The sequence below is a fragment of the Cygnus olor genome, chromosome 11 (assembly GCF_009769625.2).
Source record: "Cygnus olor isolate bCygOlo1 chromosome 11, bCygOlo1.pri.v2, whole genome shotgun sequence".
Lineage (NCBI taxonomy): Eukaryota > Metazoa > Chordata > Aves > Anseriformes > Anatidae > Cygnus > Cygnus olor.
The window spans coordinates 4375006-4395118 of NC_049179.1; the positions used below are offsets into that span (position 1 = coordinate 4375006).

Below are 20113 nucleotides of genomic sequence, written 5' to 3' on the forward strand. Positions count from 1 at the left end.
CGGCAGCTGCACGCACAATGAGCCCCCCCCGCCCGGCCGGCCGCGAGTACCCGGATGGAGGCCGCGGCCGACCTGGCGGCGCGGCGCAGGCGCGGTGCGGCTCACCTGGCCCCGGGACCTCCCCGCGAGAGGTGGGCGGCGGCGCGCGGGCGGGGAGGGGGGACGCCGCTTCGGCCCCGCCGGGCCCGCCCAGGAAGGCCGGGCCGGGGCTCGGGGCCGGGCTCTCGCTGCGGCAGGGAGCGGCGCTCCGAGCCATGAGGTGCCCCGGGGCGGCGGGAGGCGCGGGGCCGCGTGCGGCGGGGAGGCCGGGCCGGGCCGGGCCGGGCCGGGCCGGGCCGGGCCGGGAGAGCGCCGCGTCAGGGAGCCCCGGGTCAAGGAGCCCCGGGATCGGGCTGGGCTCGCGTTGCGCCGCGTCTTGCGCGGGCGCGGGCCCGGTCGGGGACAGATAGCGGTGTGTCGGGCAGCGGCCGCGCGCCTTCATTGGCGCGGGCGGGCGGTACCCGAGCGGGCGGCCGCGGGCCGGGCCCCTGTGCACCGGCCCCCTGCAGGCCCCGGCCCGGCCGTGGCGCTGGCGGGACGCGGGGCGTGTTTCTGAGGTGCCAGGAGAGTTGGTCCCTGCCGGTCACCGCTGCCCCTCGGGCCGCGTTAGCGGGCTGGGCTGTGCCTGCAGCCTTACCCTGGCCGGTGACTGGCCTGAGTTTAGGAAACGTGCTTAAGTGTTTAGTCCCGATTGTACCGATTTTGCTCAGGTTAAGTAGCAGTTTCTTTAATCGGTGGCTCCAGTGGCTTTAAAACCCAGCGGGAGAACAACCCAGGGAGAATTAGATCTGTTTGCCTAGAACTTCCTTTGTGGAAGTACTCCAGCAGTACAATGCTAATGTTTGAAATCAAATTCTTCACAAATGGAGTACCTGTTGTGATTTTTTTACTTTGTGTTTGTACCACACAATGGTAGGTATTTAGTTGTCATTTCATTCACTTCCCATGAGAAATGCTCGCAGTAATTTTATCAATATTAGATTTTATAAATGCTATTAAATCTTCAAATAAGGAAGAATCTGTGAACTTGAATGCATCCGAAACCAGTTTGTCACAACAATCCTCCTGTTCTGTCTCTTCACTCAAAAATCGCCTACTGATAAAGTTGAAAAAGTGTTCATTTTATTTAATAAACCTTAGCTAAACCTTTTTTTTTGGTGCAAAGTAAGTCCCAAATCCAGCAAAGGCCTGTAACGCCATCCTCTTTTTTGTTTTCAAAATGCAATTGAAGTATGTAAGAAATGCTTACATAGTTACCATTTAAAAAAGACTAATATCCAGATATGTAAAAGTCAAGCATGTAGTTAAGTCTAAAAGGAAACATAATTTGGACCGATGATTGCATGAGTATTTTAAATGTGCAGTGGTGCTGCTCGAGCGGTAAAGATTTTATAAAAAGAACAATCTCAAGTAAGAAATCTGTATATGTTCTTGCTTATGCTGTCCTCTATGATAACATTTGCCTTGACATGAAATACATCAGGATTGCCTGTAAGGTTAACCAATTAACTCCTTAGCTTTACTGTAGACTATAGAAACAGATTTTGTGGGTGTTTGTATAACATTTAAACAATACATAGAAAAGTCCTACAGTTATTTATTTACATACTGTTTTGAATTCAGGAATGTATCAAAATCTCAGTCAGGACTGAGCTTCTCAGTGGTAAACTCCTATACAAATACAGATAAAACCCACTGGTTAGGTTCTAATCTCTGTCTCAGGAAAGACACAAATGTTTTATAGGGATTGCTTGACTTACCTAAACTTCAGAATTTGTTGACGTCCTGTAGATGTCAAAGCTGTAGATTTAAAGAGCTAAAAGTGACCTCAAGACGTAACCTCAGTCATCCTGCCTTGAGGCACAATACCCTATTATGAGAACAAACTTGACCGATGTTTGTCTAACCTGTTCTTGAAGCATTAAATACAGATGCCACTCATTCCTCTGGCTGTCTAGTCTAGCCTTTAACTATCCTTCTTCAAATGTCTGAACTAAATCATTTTTGCTGCAGTTTAGCATTCTTATTCAAAGTGAATCTAAAGGACAGTATTCCCTTTGTCTTTGCAGCATCCTTTTACATAAATGAAGACTGTTAGCATATTTTTGTTTAGTCTTTCAGTTTCTGAATAAAAGCCCAGATTATTTCCTTTTTTAAACAGAGTTCTAGAACACATGACCTTTCTCTGTTGCACCTCTCTAGCTCTTGTCCAGTCTTTTCACAACTTCCTCAAGTTGTCTTGGTGACAGCCCTTCTGATTATGCATCTCAGTGGGCTGTATGCCTTTTTCAGCCTCACAAAGTTGTTGATATATATGGTTTGTGATCCACTCTACCTATTGGATTCTCTTCTGCAAGTACCCATTTCTCTGCAGGTGATTGTTTCTTGCTAAGTGCAGAACTTTGCACTTGTGTTTATAGAATTTCTGTATTCTTTCAGTTGATTTCAGACTATTGCTGATTTCTGCTCTGTGGTACCTGTCAACGTTGTATTAGCTGCAGGTTTATAAATATAATCTCTAACTCCTTACCCAAATATATTAAAATATTGAAGTGTATGAGGGAGTTTATATGATAAAAACTTCTGTTTTGATATTAAACTACTAACAGTGATCCTCTGGTAACAAACAGTTTGGCACCACTTTTGTGCTTTCTATCCAGATCAAATTTCTTCATCATCTTTACTGCCCTTATGTCCTTACTGACAGTAAGTGTGAATGGAACAGAATGTCAAAAGCCTCAATAAAACTAAGATCTTCATTTTATTCATGTCTCTGGTAACATAACTGAAAAATAAAGTTGTTTTGATAGGTTGCTGTAAGCAAGTCATGGTGGTTGGTATTTATCATTTTGTTATTTTCCAGGTATACCTGTTATTTTCAGGTATATTTTGAATTTGCTCAGGAATTTTAATTATGTTGGCTGGTTTCTAACTTCCTGGGGTATTTTGTTTGTTTTTAAGAAAAGTACTCTGACCTTTTGTGGTCTCTCAAAACATCTACTAGTCTTCAAGGAGAAGACTTCTATACAGTTAGGTTCTGAAATTTGCGGTAAAGTTTGATTAGGAAATAGTAATAGCCTTTCAGAGAGGAGAAATGGTTGGCCCAGATATTGGTATTTAAATAACAGCAAAGACAGAAACCCAAAACTGTGCTCCCATAAACTAATTTTTGTCTACCTTATGTGAGACATGTGAAAGCTGTGAACGTCCTTAGATTTATTTTTTTTTCATGGCCTCTGTAATTCTGCATAGATAATCTCCGTCTTGATGGTGCTGGCTGGTCTATTTCCTACCTCACACTGAAGCCTAACAAAGGATCAAACATTAGCTATTTTATCTTCTTTTACGGCTTCATGTAGTTGGTGTACTCTGTGCAGTTCTAATGACTGGACTCTAAAACAGTATTATTCAATGACTTCAAAACACAGAGAGGAAGTTCCTGCTCTTTTTGTTTGTTTGATTAGTTCTTTAAGAAAGCCTTATGGCTAGAGCATTCACCTCCAGTAGAACAGTGTCCCAAATTTCTCCTCTTTACACAGGCACCTGCTTGTCAGTATGCCCTTCCAAAAAGAAGAGATGTTGGTTTAAGAACATGCGGAGGGGGAGATGCAGCTTAACACACTGTTCATTTAAAAACTCATTTTGGAGTACAAGGTTTCACTTCAGCTTTAGGCTTTTTTTTTTTTTTCTTCAGAAACCTAAGTTTCTAATACAGTATTTTGGATACTATGGCTGCTAACTGCATCAGAGCTAGTTATTACAACAGTAAATGATGCAATGACTCAGTTCCTTCTTAGATCTTTTTTTTTTTTTTATGAGTGATTAACTCAAATCAACAGGAAGAGTCCATTTTACTTTGAAAGGCATTGACTCCCAGTTATTATGTTATATCGCTTAGTTACTACAACTTCAAATTCTGCTTTTAGTAATTCTGATGTCAAGCTGTTTGTATTCAAACCTCCGACCAAGCTTTCAATTGGCAATTACCAGTTGGTGTGCTTGTGGCACCATTTCTCTCTGCGGGTGGGGGGTGGGGGCAAGGAAGGATAGTAACATTTGAGATATTTTCAGGGAATATCTGGCAATAGATGCATTTTGAAATGAAGAATCACTGCTAATTTAATATACATCATTGCTAGAAAAACAGCTTTTTCCACTTCGGATGTAGAGTTTTCTTTTTGATGTATTATTGATATACTATATGATGAGCAGTCAGGAGGCTGTACAAATGAGTTTTTGATCTGTAAGTCGCTCGTGTTATCATTCCTCTACAGAACAGCAAGGTGGAGAACACAATGCGCTTGTAAATCAAGGACAAATATTCTCCTTTGTGTGACTGTTGAAAGTATATGTACTGGCTAGGAAGTGGCTATGGAATTTCCTAGTGTAAAATCAGATCCTTGAATTCAAGGAGTTTTTATTTGTTTTAAACCTAATTGCCCTAAAATAGTTGGTGATTCATAATTAAAATACATATATTTGTCCCCATTATGTTATAAGCACTGTAAGAATTTAAAGGAGTATCTCATATCATGTTTCTGTTAATGGGTTGGTGGCATATATGTGTTTTGGTAAAAAAATGAAACTTTTTTCCCCTATTTAAAAAGAAACAGCGACCTTGTTGACAGTATTTAAGAAATTATTTATACACAACTTTTAATTATGTGACAACTTAAATACTTAAAATATCTTGCTTAGACTATCTAACTGCTTAAGACCTTATTAGGGATTTGCGTGCTCTATGAAGTAATGTGTTGCAAAAACGTCTGACCTTTCAAAGCCTTGTCACATTGTATAATATGAAGTGAAATGAGTGACTAGCAGGTCATTTCTGTTTTACTGTAATGTAGGATATTTTGCTTTTCCGTGTGTCTTAAAAAATGCAGTTACCTGGGTGGTGTGTGTTACTTTCCAGAGCTTTCAAATTCTCCCAGATGAATCACATTAATTCCTATAGATATCCCTATGAAATATATAGCACAGAGCTTCAGAGTTTTATTTTTTGAATATGCAAGTGTGTCGCTCTTTTCTTGTTTCCTACCAGGAATTTTTCACTATATGGATTTTTAAGGGTTTATTTTACCATTGTTTCCGTCTATCCAGTTTTCATCATGTGGTAAGATCTTCATCTGAACTGGTGGGAGCTGTGGCAATTTGTATCATCTGAATATCAATTGCACAGATTTTGTGCTGCTTTTTCTGTCTCAGCCTCATAATGTTATCACAAGAGGCTATTTGTTAATGTTACTAGCAGTTAAGAATTGACCAAACACTTAGAAACACCTAAACAGTTAAGGATGGTCCATTTTAAGTCTACACAGCTGCATACGATGTAAGTGTCAAGGAAGGGGGCTGCTTCATCTGGGTTAATACCCTGGCTGCAAGTCATTTTGAGCTCCTCCAGATGGTGATATTTGTGTATTTGTGACAGGAGATAAAGCGTATAGTATTCACACCGTCCTGGACACTACCAGGCTTGCAGTTCACGCAGCTCCGAGCAAGGACACCTCTTTCTGACAGCACACACCTTGCATCTTGGCCGTGTGCCTGGTGGGACTGGGTTCCAAAAGCCGGTGTTTGCATCTGGGAAAAGCTGTGCCTAGCTTTTGTTTGTGGACACTCAGACAGAGACAGCGCCCCTGGGCTGCACAACCATGTCCAACTACAAAGCCGAACTGCTGAAGGTGTCTCAGGATAGTGGTTGGTTTGATTTTTTTTAATTTATTCACCCCCCAAATAGGAACTGCAATCTCCTGCTGGTTGGCATTGTTTTGACCTCAGATGAGATGGTTTCTTCTACGTCTTTAGTTCTGCCAGGCCCCGAGGTGTCCCTGGAATGGTTTTGTTTGGCGCCAGTTAGAAGCAGTTGAAGAGTTCAGTACAAATTGATGACACCGTGGCCTGCAAGCTATTTTGAATTTTGAATTAGGCATTTAGAAAGACTTGATTTAACCGTTTGGGTTTCTGTAGCTAAGAACTCTGAGAAGGAGTATCTTTTCTTTATTATTCTTTTTATTCCTCAAGGAATGTCTTTCAGCTGGTGAGCACAGGGTGACTGTCCTTTTCTCTGCCAGGAAGTACCTTTCTGTCATCTCTGGCACCAGTGTTCAAAACGATTATTAAGTAAAAAGGTAAATATGTAAACACACAACCAATTGGTATGTTTCTTTGCTGGTGTGAGGCTCTGACCAGCTTATGGAGAACTCCCCTCTGTCTCTTCTTAAGTTAATGCGGCCAAATTTCTTTTACTTCCTCTCACATGTTCCCTTGAGTGTCCTCTTAAGCTTAGACTCCATCTTCTCTGAATATATATTATTAAATAAAAAAGCTGTGTAAAGTATTTTTGAGACTATATCTGCAATACTTTTTACAATAGCATTAAAACTTCTCTATGAAAAACACTTCCACTAAAATATTCTAAGGACGTTTGCATTTTCTTGGCTCTCCATCGCGGTGCTGGCTGCTGCTCGTTGTCCGGACTGCGCAGTTCGGTGATGTCCTGTGCTCGTGTGTTGTGCCTGATACGTACCGAAACTTCAGTCACTGATATTAAAGGGCACAGCGTTTATATTGTATTTAATGATTTTTTTTATTTTATTCATTGTTTTTACCTTGCTCCTGTTAGTCTGGCCTTCAAGGTTAGTTGCGTTCAGTTGCGCCCCCCGCCCCGCCTTCACTGAGCGGCCTCAGCCCGGCGGCCCCGGGCCGGGGCGGGCTCCAGCGCGGCCCTGCCCCCGCGCCGCGCCCCGCCCCCGCGCGGCTGCGCTTTGCGGGCGGCTGTAAAGCAGCGCCGAGTGTCGCGTCGCGCCGTGCCGTGCCGCGCCTGCCCGCCCGGGGAGCGGCGGGGGCTGCGCAACAACAGAACCGCGCCCGCCTCCAGCCCGCGCACCGCGGCCGGGCGGCTCCGCGGAGGGCGGCGGGGGCCGGGCCGGGCCGCGCAGCGCTGCGGGGACCCTCCGGGGCCGTTTCCTCCCTGCCGGCCCTGAGCAGGGCGCCGGCGGCCGCTCCCCCCTCGGCCTCGCTCTCAGGTACCGGGCGGCGGGCGGGGCACCGGCGGGTGGAAGGGCCGGGGGGGCGGCGGGCTGCTCCCCGCCCTTCTCTCCCCTCGCCGTTTCTCATCTCCCTTCCCCTCCGCTCCGCTCCCCCGGCCCGGCCGGTAGCGGGGGCTGCCCGCGGCGGGGTCGGGCCGTTCGGGGCCGTTCGTCCCCTCGGAGCGGGGCCCGGCGGGCGGAGGTGGGGGCCCCGCTGAGGGCCTCACCCGGCGGCCCCCCGCCGCACGAGCCCCGCCGGGAGCCGCCGTGTTCTTCGGTCTCCTTGAAAATTTGTCACAGATTTTTCCCTTAGGGAAACGAGTTTTGTTTGCGTGCGTAATAATCATAACGTCATCTGGTTTGCTTGCGGAGTTGGTGTTCTGTGTCTTCAGCCGTTTGAAGCACCAAAAACCAGCCGGCTGTGTGCTGCCTGGTAAACAAGGAAGCTGTGCTCGTTCAGGGATGTAGGCCGGACCCTCTGAGATAAAGAGATTTGGAACTCATGGAAATAGGTGGGTGTTAAGCATGCTCTCCTTCAAGCGTCGATGTTTCAGGGATTAGAGCCGAGCATACATTCGTGGAATTCTTGTTTGGTTTGAGTAAGCTCCTCCATGGCTTCAGATGGCTTTGTGAAACCGTGAGCTGATCAAATGATACCCTTTATTCCTCCTACTCAGGTACAGCTCCGAAAGAAGATACTATGCAGAAGTTAGGATCTTGCTGTAATTGTAAAACCTTATTTGATTTTTGGTGGGATTACTTCAGAAATTAATATATAATAAAAGTAAAAGAATTGACTGCTGGGCAGGGGTACCTCTAGGTAACATCATGGCGCAATAGCAGTGTTACAGACTAATAAAGAAAAGCCAGGTTATCAGATGGGGAAATAAGGCTTATGTTGCCTTTGTTGTAGCTAGTGAGAAATTCCAAAAATAGATTAATTCTGTGTGTTTAGCGAAATGTTTTATGAGGAAAATCACATGAAATGGAAACGAATTGGAATACTTTGTCAGTCTTAAAAATCAAAACTTCTAATAGTTGACATACTCGTAACTCTTGCTGCCCAAGTAGCTTTACACCAATTTAAATGTTCTTATTCCTCCTTTTATGGGATAGAGGAACTTTACTGACCGCTCCCAAAAAAAAAAAAAGTTATTAGCCGGGATTACGCGCAGTTCAGGTTGTACTCTTGCTCATGTGCAGGCGCTTGATAGGGAAAGATGTGATTGATCTCCATGCTTGTGAATGTCTAGTCACCTGTCATGCTCTCATCCACAGTAGAAAATGACCTCCTTTTGAATTCATAGGACAGGAAAGGCTGTGTGCACGTATTGTGTTTCATTTTGTTTAAGTAAAAGGATATAAGATACCAAGCTTCCTGTTTTAAAACTCTTGAAGTCATGCATATTGAAACTTTATTCACAGTTGAAGCCCCCACAGCTAGAGCTGCAGTTATGTCTAGTGTTGGGAGCCCGGGGGTGAACAGCAGCCCTAAGCATTTATGCATATTTCACATGGCCTTTCAAAATCTGCGTGAGAGCATTCTGACCTTTCAGAAGTGTCTTTCATGAAGCAGTGACTTTTGTAAAGTGTACCAAGAGTATATCTTGGTAGATCCATGACTTGCACTTTATCTTCAAATTAATAGTTTTGTACACCTCTATAAGCAGTTATAATAGACTAGTCTTTCAGTGGAGGTGGCTGTGCTGCAATAACAGTTAGCTGACATCAGTTACAGTATTTTTTTCTTAAAGTCAAGAACCTTTCACCTCAGTTGTTTCCATTTCCTCCAGTAGTGAAGACTTGAATTTGAGAAGATAAAGGTAATTGTGTCCCATCCCCAGCTGATGAAATCCAGAGGCCAAGGTGTTAGGCAGTTTAATAAATGGGGAAAAAGTACAGGGGTGCGGGGCGTGGGGACACTTTAATTCAGAGGTAAAAATTCAGAGGTAAACAATGGGGTTAGCACAGGGAGAGATGGATTTGCCACAGGCAGATGTTATATAAAGATTTCCCAACAGCTTTACTAATGCATAACCTCTTTCAGGTCAATTTTATCACTAGGTCTGTAGTGCTTCAATTCTTTGCATGTCATTTAAAGAGATTTAGAATTTTGAGTAATGTTGGATAGGAAACATGCACAACATAAGAATAGGATAGTTATTCCCAGTCATAGTCACTAAAGATTTTTCAGTGTAAGTGGTAGCGATCAGCTGTTGCTGAAGTCTGCAGTGCTCTTAAAAGAAACAAAATGCATTGTTAGTTTTTACGCTAGTGAACTTCATTCAAAAAACAAGGCCTAGGTTTAGTTTGTTGGTTTTTTTTGTGGTGGTTTAATGTCAGGCCAAACAGAGACCCCTAATAGAGCAGAGGGGAAGAGAGAAGGGAATATGTTTCCTTCACTAACCTAGAATTTTATAGTTCCAGCAATTTGGAAAAGTAACTGCTGTGACTTAAAGTGATGTTTTCCTTAGTATCTACCAGATGAAACTTCTTTGGAGAAGGCTTGTCCAAGACTACCAGCAAGAGACTTCCTTCTGTATTTGGGTAGGGGAGAGAGGGTGGTGGCAATGAAGTGCCATCCTAATAATATCTGGCTGCTGTCAAGTGAAACGTTTGACTTTTACCCACAGCTGCTTTGCTCTAGTAGGTGAAAGGACTGGAGAAGTTGCATTCTCCTTCCATCTTAACCTGACACGTCTACTCGGTTTAGTGTCTGCAGGTTCTCCTACTTCTCACTAGCTTCCTAAAAAACAATGTAACCCTGCATTAATGCTTAATTTCTTAGTTCTCACCTGCAGGATTTTTGTTAGCAGTCATAGCAAGGATCATGTCATACTTAGCTCCTTAGGGCTTTATCAAGAAGTGTTTGCAAAATGATACTGTATTAGGAACAGTTATGCATACCCGAAAGGTCAAAACTGCCGGAGGGACTAATAAATAAATTGTTAAATTATTTTTGATGGCTGTGTAATTCAGAACTTCCCTAAGCATCTCTGGAAACAATTCTATTAAAGTTGGCTGAAGCAGAATCCCCAGTTAAGATCTTAAGCTCTAGTAAAAGAGTAAGTGTATTTTTGTCATTCTTTTATAAAGCTACAACTCCTTATTCCCAAATTCACTGCAGTTATGTTTGTCTTTGAGTTCACTGAAGCCAAAGCATTCCTGATTGCCAAATCATAATGCTTCTGTCTTAAAATAGTGATTTACATAGTGTTAGTGTAGTTAACAGAGTTTAAGCCTATGACAAAGCAAAGAAATGTCTAGACTGAAGAATGTGCTCGTGAGCACCATGTTTGTCAAATCGCTTGCATCTGTTGTGCAAAGGCAAATGGATTCCTTGCTCAAGTGGGTAAGTGCACGTTAATGCTTAGCTGATGCTTGATTGGTACTTGGATTTCCATGGGTGCCTTAACCATCCTGGGCTGATTCATGGTGTATCGCAGGGGAACTTGCTTGTTATTCAGAGGGCTCTATGCAGAGTTGTTCCTAGCCTGCCAGCTCATCTAGCTGAGGTGCATCCAGCTGCGCATGCTCCTGTGCGCTCCCTCCATTCCAGCTGGAATCAGGCCATAGATCCATCCAGTCCTCGGGAAGAGCTCTTCTGCTGTAGCTGTCCTGTGCTGGATTCTACTTGAAGATGTAAGAGACAGTGCAGTGCTTTCAGTGCCTCTTGAATAAAAAAATAAAAATCCAAGGGTAGTAAGTGTCAGAGGTGAATGCTAACATGGCATAACAGAGGCTTTCTGTACCTATTTTAAAGGTGATTGCTTTACTGATATGAATTGACTACTGCATGAGGAAACAGACCTGGAAGGTCCCTGAAGAGTTTTTTTCAGACATAAAATTAAGGAGTCTGCTGGTCCAGAGGCTGGTTTCTGTTGGTTACATGTACTGTGGTCTGACTTACCTTTGAGATGCCTTTGCAAGGTTAATAAGAGTAGTACTGTACTTAAAGTAGCACTGTTTCACTTGGAGAGTAGACTTTCCACATCAGCCGTGGTTCCTAGAAGTGGCTGCATGCGGTAAGTAAGTCTGCCTGCTGTGCTGTGGCTCAGGTAAAACCGTAGCGCCCCTCTCCAGAGCACTGGCATAGTCTTCCATCAGGGCTGGGTGTAATGGAGTGTCTTTGGGAGACTGTCAGCAGGAACCTGTCTTCAGAACATTGTCATGCAGCTGATAACTAATACTACACGTTATTCTGATATGCTGTGCCTTTATGTAGGGCAAACAGTAAGTTTTCTGCCTGGAGAATTCTCAGGTAGTTCTGTTAGTCAAAAATCACGGCATCCGTTATCACTCCAGCTGCATTAGAGCACAAAAAGGGAAATTGAGAGTGGTTGGGAAATTGGGAGTGATGCCACCTAACATCAAAGCAAACATAACAGAAATTCAGACCGGCTTTTGATTGTTGCTGTTTTGTAAAGGTGTGTAGATTTTAAACTATCAATTGTTTTATTTTCCAGCAAAGATTAAAAGACCAAAATACAGTATACTAAAAATTTGGTGTTAAACTCTAAAAGAGCACAGTTTCTCATTACATAGTGAAAATGAACATCAGTCAAAAGCAAAGCAAAGCGGCGTAGTTCTGAAGTGATTGCACTTGTTTTGCTGACAGTGGAACTGGATTTTGGATGTTCGTGTTCTTGCTACTCGACATTGTACGATTTCCCCTGCTTGATAGGGTTGAAATGAATAGGACGTGACTGCCCCTTCGAGGCTTACAGGTGTTTTGTCCTGAACTGCTTCAGTGAGCCCTTCAGTTTTGTTGAAGCAGGGCATGGTAGCACTGAGATTTGTTCTTTGTGGAATTGTAATAGCTTCTCAAATGGCTCCCAATCCCCTGTCAACCTCAGTTGGGTCAGGGTCGTGTGTTAATCAGTCTTGTTTGGCTCTCTGCCCTTGAGAAAGGGAAGTAGTAGTACTTAGGTTATCTTGCATTTGCCCAAGGACTTGTACAAATTTTAAAAGCTTAAGTTTATAAGTTTACCCCTTCTCTGGTGTCTTGATCCATCTGATGGAAGAGCCTTGCTGAAAGAATAAAAATGTATCTTTTACTAACAGGACAAGAATGACTGTTGGTGTTCCAAGATGCAGTTTGTATTCTACTTTCATTCACTGGTCCATTCTTCAAGCTCTTGATAGCCCTGTTTGCCAGTTTGAAAAAATACTGTGGTAGGAACAGTATACAAAACAAGGTCTGTGTTTGTGTACCAGAGGCTAACAGAAGTTTTCTCATGAAGACAGCCGTACCACTGTTAGCTTACAGGTGTAAAAATAATGTTAAAAACAACTTCTATAGAAGCCATTTTATAGTATTAGGGAAGGGAGTCATTTTTAAAATTGTAATAGTGAGTTCAGATAGCATATGCAAAGAAAATACAAGTTAGGACTTAGTAAAGGATTTACATATGGAAAGTGATAGAAACTTTCTTTCTGAAAGAATCTTAAATAGCTTCACTTGCCTGGTGTCATTGTATGCATGGGCAGCTGAGGTGGATTCATAAATGGTCCAAGATACCACAGAATTTTTATGGAAATGAAATTGCTGCATTCTTTCAGGGTGATGATAGCGATATGTTCTGCAAGCTCTTGGTACTCTCCAGAGCTATCATATTTGGAAGAATATTTCTCTGTATTGTCCTCTAGGTTCAACCCTGGTTACTTGAGTTACTTGTAAGTGCATTTAGGGTCTGTGTGGTGGGGAGTGCATAGAGGCAAGGGGAAATCACTGTAATGAGAGAGGAGAGGGAAACTGAAGATGAAGATTTGGTACCTAAAGGGGGCTATAGGAAAGCTGGGGAGGGACTCTTTGTCAGGGGATGTAGTGATAGGACAAGGAGCAACAGCTTTAAACTAAAACAGGGCAGGTTTAGATTAGATACAGGGAAGAAATTCTTTACTATGAGGGTAGTGAGGCACTGGCCCAGGCTGCCCAGGGAAGCTGTGGATGCCCCATCCCTGGCAGTGGTCAAGGCCAGTTGGATGGGGCTTTGGACAGCCTGGGCTGGTGGGAGGTGTCCAGTGGGATTGGAACCAGACAATATTTAAGGTCCCTTCCACCCCAAAGCGTTTTGTGATCTAAGATGGGGAAATAGCTGATTTGTAATGAAGCTTTTTTTGTTTGTTGCTTTCCATCCTGCCTAGGAAGGCAGGCTTCCTAGAACTCTTCCAAAATAGTTCAGCCAGGAAATACCTTTTATATGGCTCTCTGGGTTTAGGTGTGTATTACACTAACAAGATGGAGACTGGTAATTTGGGGTTATGTAAGAAGCCTGTTCTGAAGGTAAGCGGAAGTTCTACAGGGTGGTTGGCTGGTCATGTGTCAGAGCACAGTGTGCTTACTGTAGCCGACTTGAATTGATCAAGGTGCTTTTTGACACCTAAAAAGGAGGTTGTTTCTTGATGACAAAGGGAGCTGAGTATATTTTACAACCTACCTGAAAATACCTCTTCAAAAAATGATAGGTTACATGTATTCATCAAGTTTACATGAAAATTTGAGTTCATGTGTCATGAACTGTTTCACTTTTTTATAGTGCTTCTTTATAGACTTCAGTGCCATCATGCTTCTTGACTGTCAGTAGAGAAATTAATTCTTAATGACACCTTGCTCTCTGATAACTCACGTGCTTTGCTTTTATGTGATCATAAACTTCTGTCTGATGTAAAGATCTCAAAACTTGCACTTGTGTTTTGACTGATAGAGCAGTTTAGAGGGACTTCCCCAATTTGCATGAGTTTTCTTGCAGTGCTGTATAGCTTGCGGTGACTGATATCAATATTCTTCAATTTGTGCAGTGAGTGGATAAAAGTCATGGATGGGCACTTCTTGATTCTGAATCGAGTCATACACTTTAGAGAGGAGCTTAGATTTATGGTTTTCAGATAGCTCTGTTACCAGCTGTTCAAGTCTTCGCTTAAAATGGCATAAAAGATGTTACCTCCTTTTTCTTTCCTCTCAAAGTCTCGATTCCCTGAGTTAAAAAGGAAGAGGAGCACTTACTGCATCTTGTTGCTTTCTGAAAAAGCTTCTGAGGACTGTTTTTAGTGGGAGATTTTGTAGGATCTTCTAATAGTTTAACAGCAGATTATATTCTAATGAGCTTTAATTACTTGCATAATATTTTTGTAGTCACTCAAAGTTTGTCTTAAATTCTATGTAGAAGCATTGGACTTGCATGTAGTATGTATTTCTTACGCCTGAACACTGAAAATACTTAGGAGATTGGACTCCAGTTAAATAGTAAGCTCTTCTTGCTTCTGTCTCTTCTGCTGACTATTTTTTTTGTTCAAAGATTTCTAATAGCATTTCTAAATACTGAATGAATAGGTTATTAGTAATTGTTGATTGCTGCCATTCACTTCAAAAATGTTTAAGCTGTTGTGTAATTTTTAAATGGAAGCCAGCAGCTCTCACATGAGCAAGCAGTCCATCGGGATGTGTACTGACTAGCAAAAATGAAAGGTTCTTGATTATTTACTTAGTTGAGTTACTGCTGACTTTCCCTTGTCACTACTACTACTAAAGTAGTACAAATACACAAGGTATTTGGCTCTGAGTTACCTGGCTATAATATCTAGGCTGCTTACTGGAATAAAGCTAAGCTAGTAACTGTTTCACGTGTGCTAGTTTTCACTGTGTGGTGGTTGAGGTGTTTTTGTTATCTTAGAGTAGTTTGAAGTTTCTCACAGTGTAAAGTTTCTCACTTTATATTTTTGTTGTAACTTTAATACCTCTATATTTTAGTGCAATGGCCTCTGTGCTGAAGTAAGCAGCTTACATAAAGGTGTATGCTTTGTGGTTGCATAATGAGAAAATTTGTTGTTGTTTTTGTTCAGGTTTCTGTCTTAAGAAAAGTTCAGAATTAAATCGAATTATTCCTTTAGTTTATCATATTAAAAGAACAGCAAACTTGTGAATAGGCTGGGAGTGTAGCGTAATGTAAGTTGTGATCGAGTTCAAAGGGAGCAACCTCTCAATAAATCAATGTTTTCATTTGTTTACCAAATCTAAGTATTTTGTGGATTTTTTGAAAAAGTTGCAGTGAAATATAGACTTGTTATGGGAGGGGCTGGCTTGCATTTGGATTGTGGAAAAGTTTGTGTTGTGTTTCTATGAAACAGCGGTGCTGAAATAACAGACCAAAAGAGCTGCTTAAAGGTGACCTTGTAAGGATGAGAGAGACTTTGTATTCCTTCATCTCTGTGTGCTTCTAGCAGCTTTGAATTCCAATTTCATGTTCTTATTAGAAATAAATATTGTAAAATGGAAGTCTTGGTTTCCGAGAGAGGTGGTACATGTATGGGGGTAAGCACATATCAGCAGAGGAGCAAGTCAGAACTGGTATTTTCCTTCAGGAGTTGTCAGGAGCAGAGGACAATTCCAGTGCTTTCATAGAGGCCTTTTTTCATTTTTGTTTACTATGAAAACTTATAGTCTCTTAATGTTTGTCCCCAGTTCGATTCCAATTTTGCGTCTTTGTTATTCATTCCTAGAGAAGGAGGTAGCCTTTCAGCACATGCCACTAAACTGTATTGCAATAAATAAGAACATGTGTTGTCCAGGGTGCAGCAGCTCTGTTAACACTTGTAAATAAGAAATACCTCCTACTGCCAGTTGTGTTTTGTTGAAGTGAAAGTACGAACCAGTCCTGCTGTATGTACTGACAGGAAGAGTTAGAGGTTTAACAGCTCTTAAATGCTTAGTCCGACTTGCGTGCAGTGAGCTTTCAACTTACAGCATATGGTTATATTTTCCATCAGTAATTCCGGTAGAAAACAGCAGTGCTTTCTTAGCTGGCACAGGGTATAGGTGTCACGTTTAACAGTAACTGTTAGACATGTTTGTAGGATTCCTAGTGAGAAGACTTGAATGATCTTTTCAGCTGGGGTTCTGGGGTCTACAAGACTCTTGATCTCCAGGAAGATCCAGTGAACATCTTGGCTTCTCTAGGTCTTAGTACTGCAACGTTTATGCCTTGTGCACATTTTTTTTTCAGATTGCATCACTTGAAGAATTAGATGAGTTGCTTATGGCTGTGAGAAGAGCACAGGCTGACAGGGATAACACATACATTTAGACCTGTTGCCAACTCAGACAGGTCATTCTTAAGAATATTAACAGCAACTGGCTCACAGCTGCTTCTGAAAGTATCAATTCGTGGAACAATCTCAGAAATGTTAATTTGACTCTTTTGTAGTTTCAGTCTTGTATTGATTAATTCTATGACAGTGACAACATGTAAGAACATGTTAGCCTTCTGAAGACTTAATTTGGTGGTTCAGGCAGAAAATGCTGACCGGAGTAGGCAGTGCTACCTACCAGAGATCTAACCGTTGCTGACTTAGTCTTTTTTGTGGCCTCGCGGACATACCAGATGTGCTGCTTGAGGAGCCTCATTTCCACACAAGGTACAATTACGCAGGTTTTTTTGAAGCAGCCTCCTGGTTATTCGGCATAGCCTGCTGTAAGCCAGGTACCACTGGTTATGTGCGTATGCAATGAATCAGGCTGATGTCTGATCTGGCTGGGAAATCTTTCTCAGTTTGGTCAGCTCTGTAGTCTGTTTCAGTGTATTAACACTTCTGGCAGAAGAGCATGGGAGATGTTCTTCAAACGAGCTGGGGGGGTGGCAGAGAAGAGGGAGCACTTAGCTGCTTAAGTAGTACAAGTGTCAAATGTCTACAGGAACCTTATTTATATGAGGTGCAGAAAAATATTACTTGCAGTAAAGAGTACTTCAGTGGCTATCACAGCAGGAACTAAATTATTTTGTCACTTCCTTTTGGGAATTTAAGCAGAAAGCAGAGGTGCCAGGTGAAGCAGGTAGAAGTTTTGAAGTATTACTGAGGTTATTGTTTTTATTTGCCTCTCTGTAGTCATCTGGTACAAAAGGTTTTATTGGAAATAGTCTTTGAGGCCAACTTTGTATGTTACCAGCCTGGTATTTGACCTGGAGGGGAGCCTGCCTGGTGCTGACTATTAAGGGTACATGTGATAGATGCTCAATTTCTATTGTAGAGTAGTACATGGGCTGAAAATAGCTTTGTATATACGCCATACTATTAATGTGTGGTGGCTTATTTTTTTTAAATAAACTAGTTTTCTATTACTTTACCCCAAAATAGTAAGCTTCAAAATGTCTCTGGTTTTATTCATTCCCATGTCAGAAAGTAATCATGAATTCTAAGTAACTCATTTTTATAGCTCAGTTGTCACCGTGCTGTACTGTGTATTGTATGCAAGGTATTTAATACCTGTATATACAGTTTTAGGGGAAGATATAGGCCTTATTTAAGAATACAGTTTAGTTGATGGTTAAATATCGCAGCTCTTTAGCTCAAGTTCATGCAACTTCTGTAAACAGTAGCCTGTAACACTCACGCTTAACTATTGGTAAAACAGACATTCATGCGTTTTGCAGGCATATGTTGATATTTCCTCTGTGAAAGCGATAGTATTTTTGCTGTCTACAAGAATGTCTATTCAATGCAAGTAACAATAGTTGTCTAAACAGTATTATAAATACTGCTTAACATGTAATTTTTAGTTATGAAACAGTTGTTTCATTTAATCCTGTTTTGTGTTTCCTGAGGGGTGGGGAGTCTTGTCAATGACTTGATAAATGACTTTTCTTACTTTGGTTTTGTTCTTAAAAAAAAAAAATCCAGTGCTTTCTTTTTTTCTAATGCATATCTGTTTTTATTTCTAGGCCTTTCTTAAAACTTTCCATGTCTAAATGGACTCCTGAATGTAATATAGTTTATACTCTAAAAGCGGATATGAAGAGTGAAGTTCCTTCTGATGCGCCAAAGAGACAGGAGAGTCTGAAGGGGATCCTCTTGAACCCTGAGCCTATTGGGGCAGCCAAAAGCTTCCCTGCAGAAGTTGAGATGATTGCCAGTAAAGTAGGGAATGAGTTCTCTCACTTATGTGGTGATTCTCAAAAGCAGAAGGAAATGAATGGCAACCGTACAGACCCAGACAAAAGTATTGTGGTGCGAAAAAAACGCAAGAGCCAGCAGGCTGGTCCTTCATATACTCAAAATTGTCCTGATAAAGAAAACCAAGGCATCTTAGGATTAAGACAGCATCTAGAAACACAGAGTGAAGACAATGACTCTTCTTTTAGTGACTGTATCTCTTCACCTTCATCCAGCCTACATTTTGGAGACTCTGACACAGTAACATCTGAAGAAGAAAAAGATGCTCCTGTAAGACACCCTCAGGCAGTGTTGAATACTACAAGTAGAACTCATAGTGCAAGGTCACAAAAGTGGCCTCGGACTGAGGCAGACTCTGTACCTGGGTTATTAATGAAAAGGCCCTGTTTTCACAGCAGTTCTTTGAGAAGACTTCCATATAGAAAGAGATTTGTGAAAACCAGTTCCTCACAGCGGACACAGAACCAAAAAGAACGAATTTTAATGCAGAGGAAAAAACGGGAAGTGTTAGCTCGAAGAAAGTATGCTTTACTACCCAGCTCTAGCAGTTCAAGTGAGAATGATCTCAGTAGTGAATCTTCTTCGAGTTCATCTACTGAAGGGGAGGAAGACTTATTTGTGTCAACTGGTGAAAACCACCAGAACAATACAGCTGTTCCTTCAGGTAAAATTGAATTCCTGAGGTTTTTTTTACTTTTACTAGTATTTTTGTTACTGAGCTTTCATTATGTGCAGTATGATTTTTTCAATTTATAGGTGCTTTGGAGTGGTTGGTTTTGTGATTTTTATAGAAGTTATACTGCAGATAGACTTAGTATAATAGTAATTTGAACATTAGACCATAAATTCTCGGGAAATGCACATTGATAACTTCCAGTAAAATTATAAATCTAGAATCCTTCAATGTAAAAGGTGAAGTTAATGGTCTAAACAAGGTGCTGGAACGTTGTTGAATCTGATTAGTCACATGCCCTGGAATTGTTCCATTTTAAAAATATTTTAAATAGCATTAAAGATGTTAGCTTTTACATTATAATTGCTAAACATTGTAATACAGCTTTGTAAACCCATTGTGGGAATGACAATTGGTTTCAGAAGGTAGGAAGAGGTATCTATAGCACGTCTGCTAATACAATTAACAGTGCTTGACAACTTTAAATGAAAAGGCATGGTCACTGTGATAATAGTGTAAAATAGGATTCAGTGGAACATAGTTTTATTATTGCAATAATAAAAGAAAATTTTAAGGCCTGAAGTTGTGGAAAGCAGAGTATTGTATATATACCAAATACTTAAAGTCAGTGAATGATCTTGCAGTTGTTTACATAGATGCTTCTCTAATATGCCTTGATAGTTATTTAAGGATATGCTTGAATATTATTTTTCTCCCCCTCTACCAATTGTCTTAGAATTCCTTTCTTCATAAACTTGCCAAGAGAAAGGCAGTTACAAGACTGGGACCAGTTATATTCATGATGTTGCAGCTGTGCCTTCTGTGAATCATTTCAGCTTTTTGTTGAGCGTGGGGAGGTAGATACACAGGACGCTGCCTAGTGTTAGTCTGTGCTGCCATGTTTTATTTATCTATTGTTCAATGACAAATGTGTTTTACAAAATGAAACCATATCTTGGACTGTGCTGATCTTTATTCGAAGAAAAACTGACTGAAATTGGAAGTACAAGTTAAAAAATCTGTATGTTCATGTTAGGGCACAATTTATGCTAGAACAGAACCATAGTACTAAATAGATTATTACTTATTCATTGTTGCAGGAAATAATTTGCATGTTATTCTTTCTTGTACTGTTTTAATACAAGAAGTAAAATTTGTAATGCAAAAATCTTACTCATGCAGTGTTAGGACTGCATAAATAACTCTAAAATGGGAAGACTATTGTACAGGCTTAATTATCTCCATGCATATTTGTAGGGACAGAAATGCAATTTTTTAAGCTTTGAAAAGTTATGTTTCTGAAATGCATGTCCAAGCATATAGAAAGGTACAAGTTGTAAATAATTAAGGTAGGAGGACATGCATACATTCATACTAAAAACAAGTTTGGGAAATTACTATGTCAACACTTCTATTTTCTGGT

The 20113-nt window shown here is 41.4% G+C and overlaps 1 protein-coding gene across 9 annotated transcripts in view; it reads left to right on the forward strand.

The window, feature by feature from the left end:
- Positions 1–20113, forward strand: part of RNF111 (ring finger protein 111) — a 53205-nt gene continuing 33092 nt past the window's right edge. For 6 of the 9 annotated variants that reach the window (XM_040569617.1, XM_040569619.1, XM_040569622.1 and 3 more), the window contains exons 1-2: positions 1–131; positions 17786–18681. In XM_040569617.1, the coding sequence (XP_040425551.1) occupies positions 55–131; positions 17786–18681 (973 nt within the window). In that variant the 5' untranslated portion in view covers positions 1–54. Of the gene's footprint in view, positions 132–164; positions 260–6858; positions 7068–7334; positions 7583–17785; positions 18682–20113 lie in introns of those variants that run through there. The other 3 variants (XM_040569621.1, XM_040569625.1, XM_040569623.1) reach the window with 3 other exon arrangements.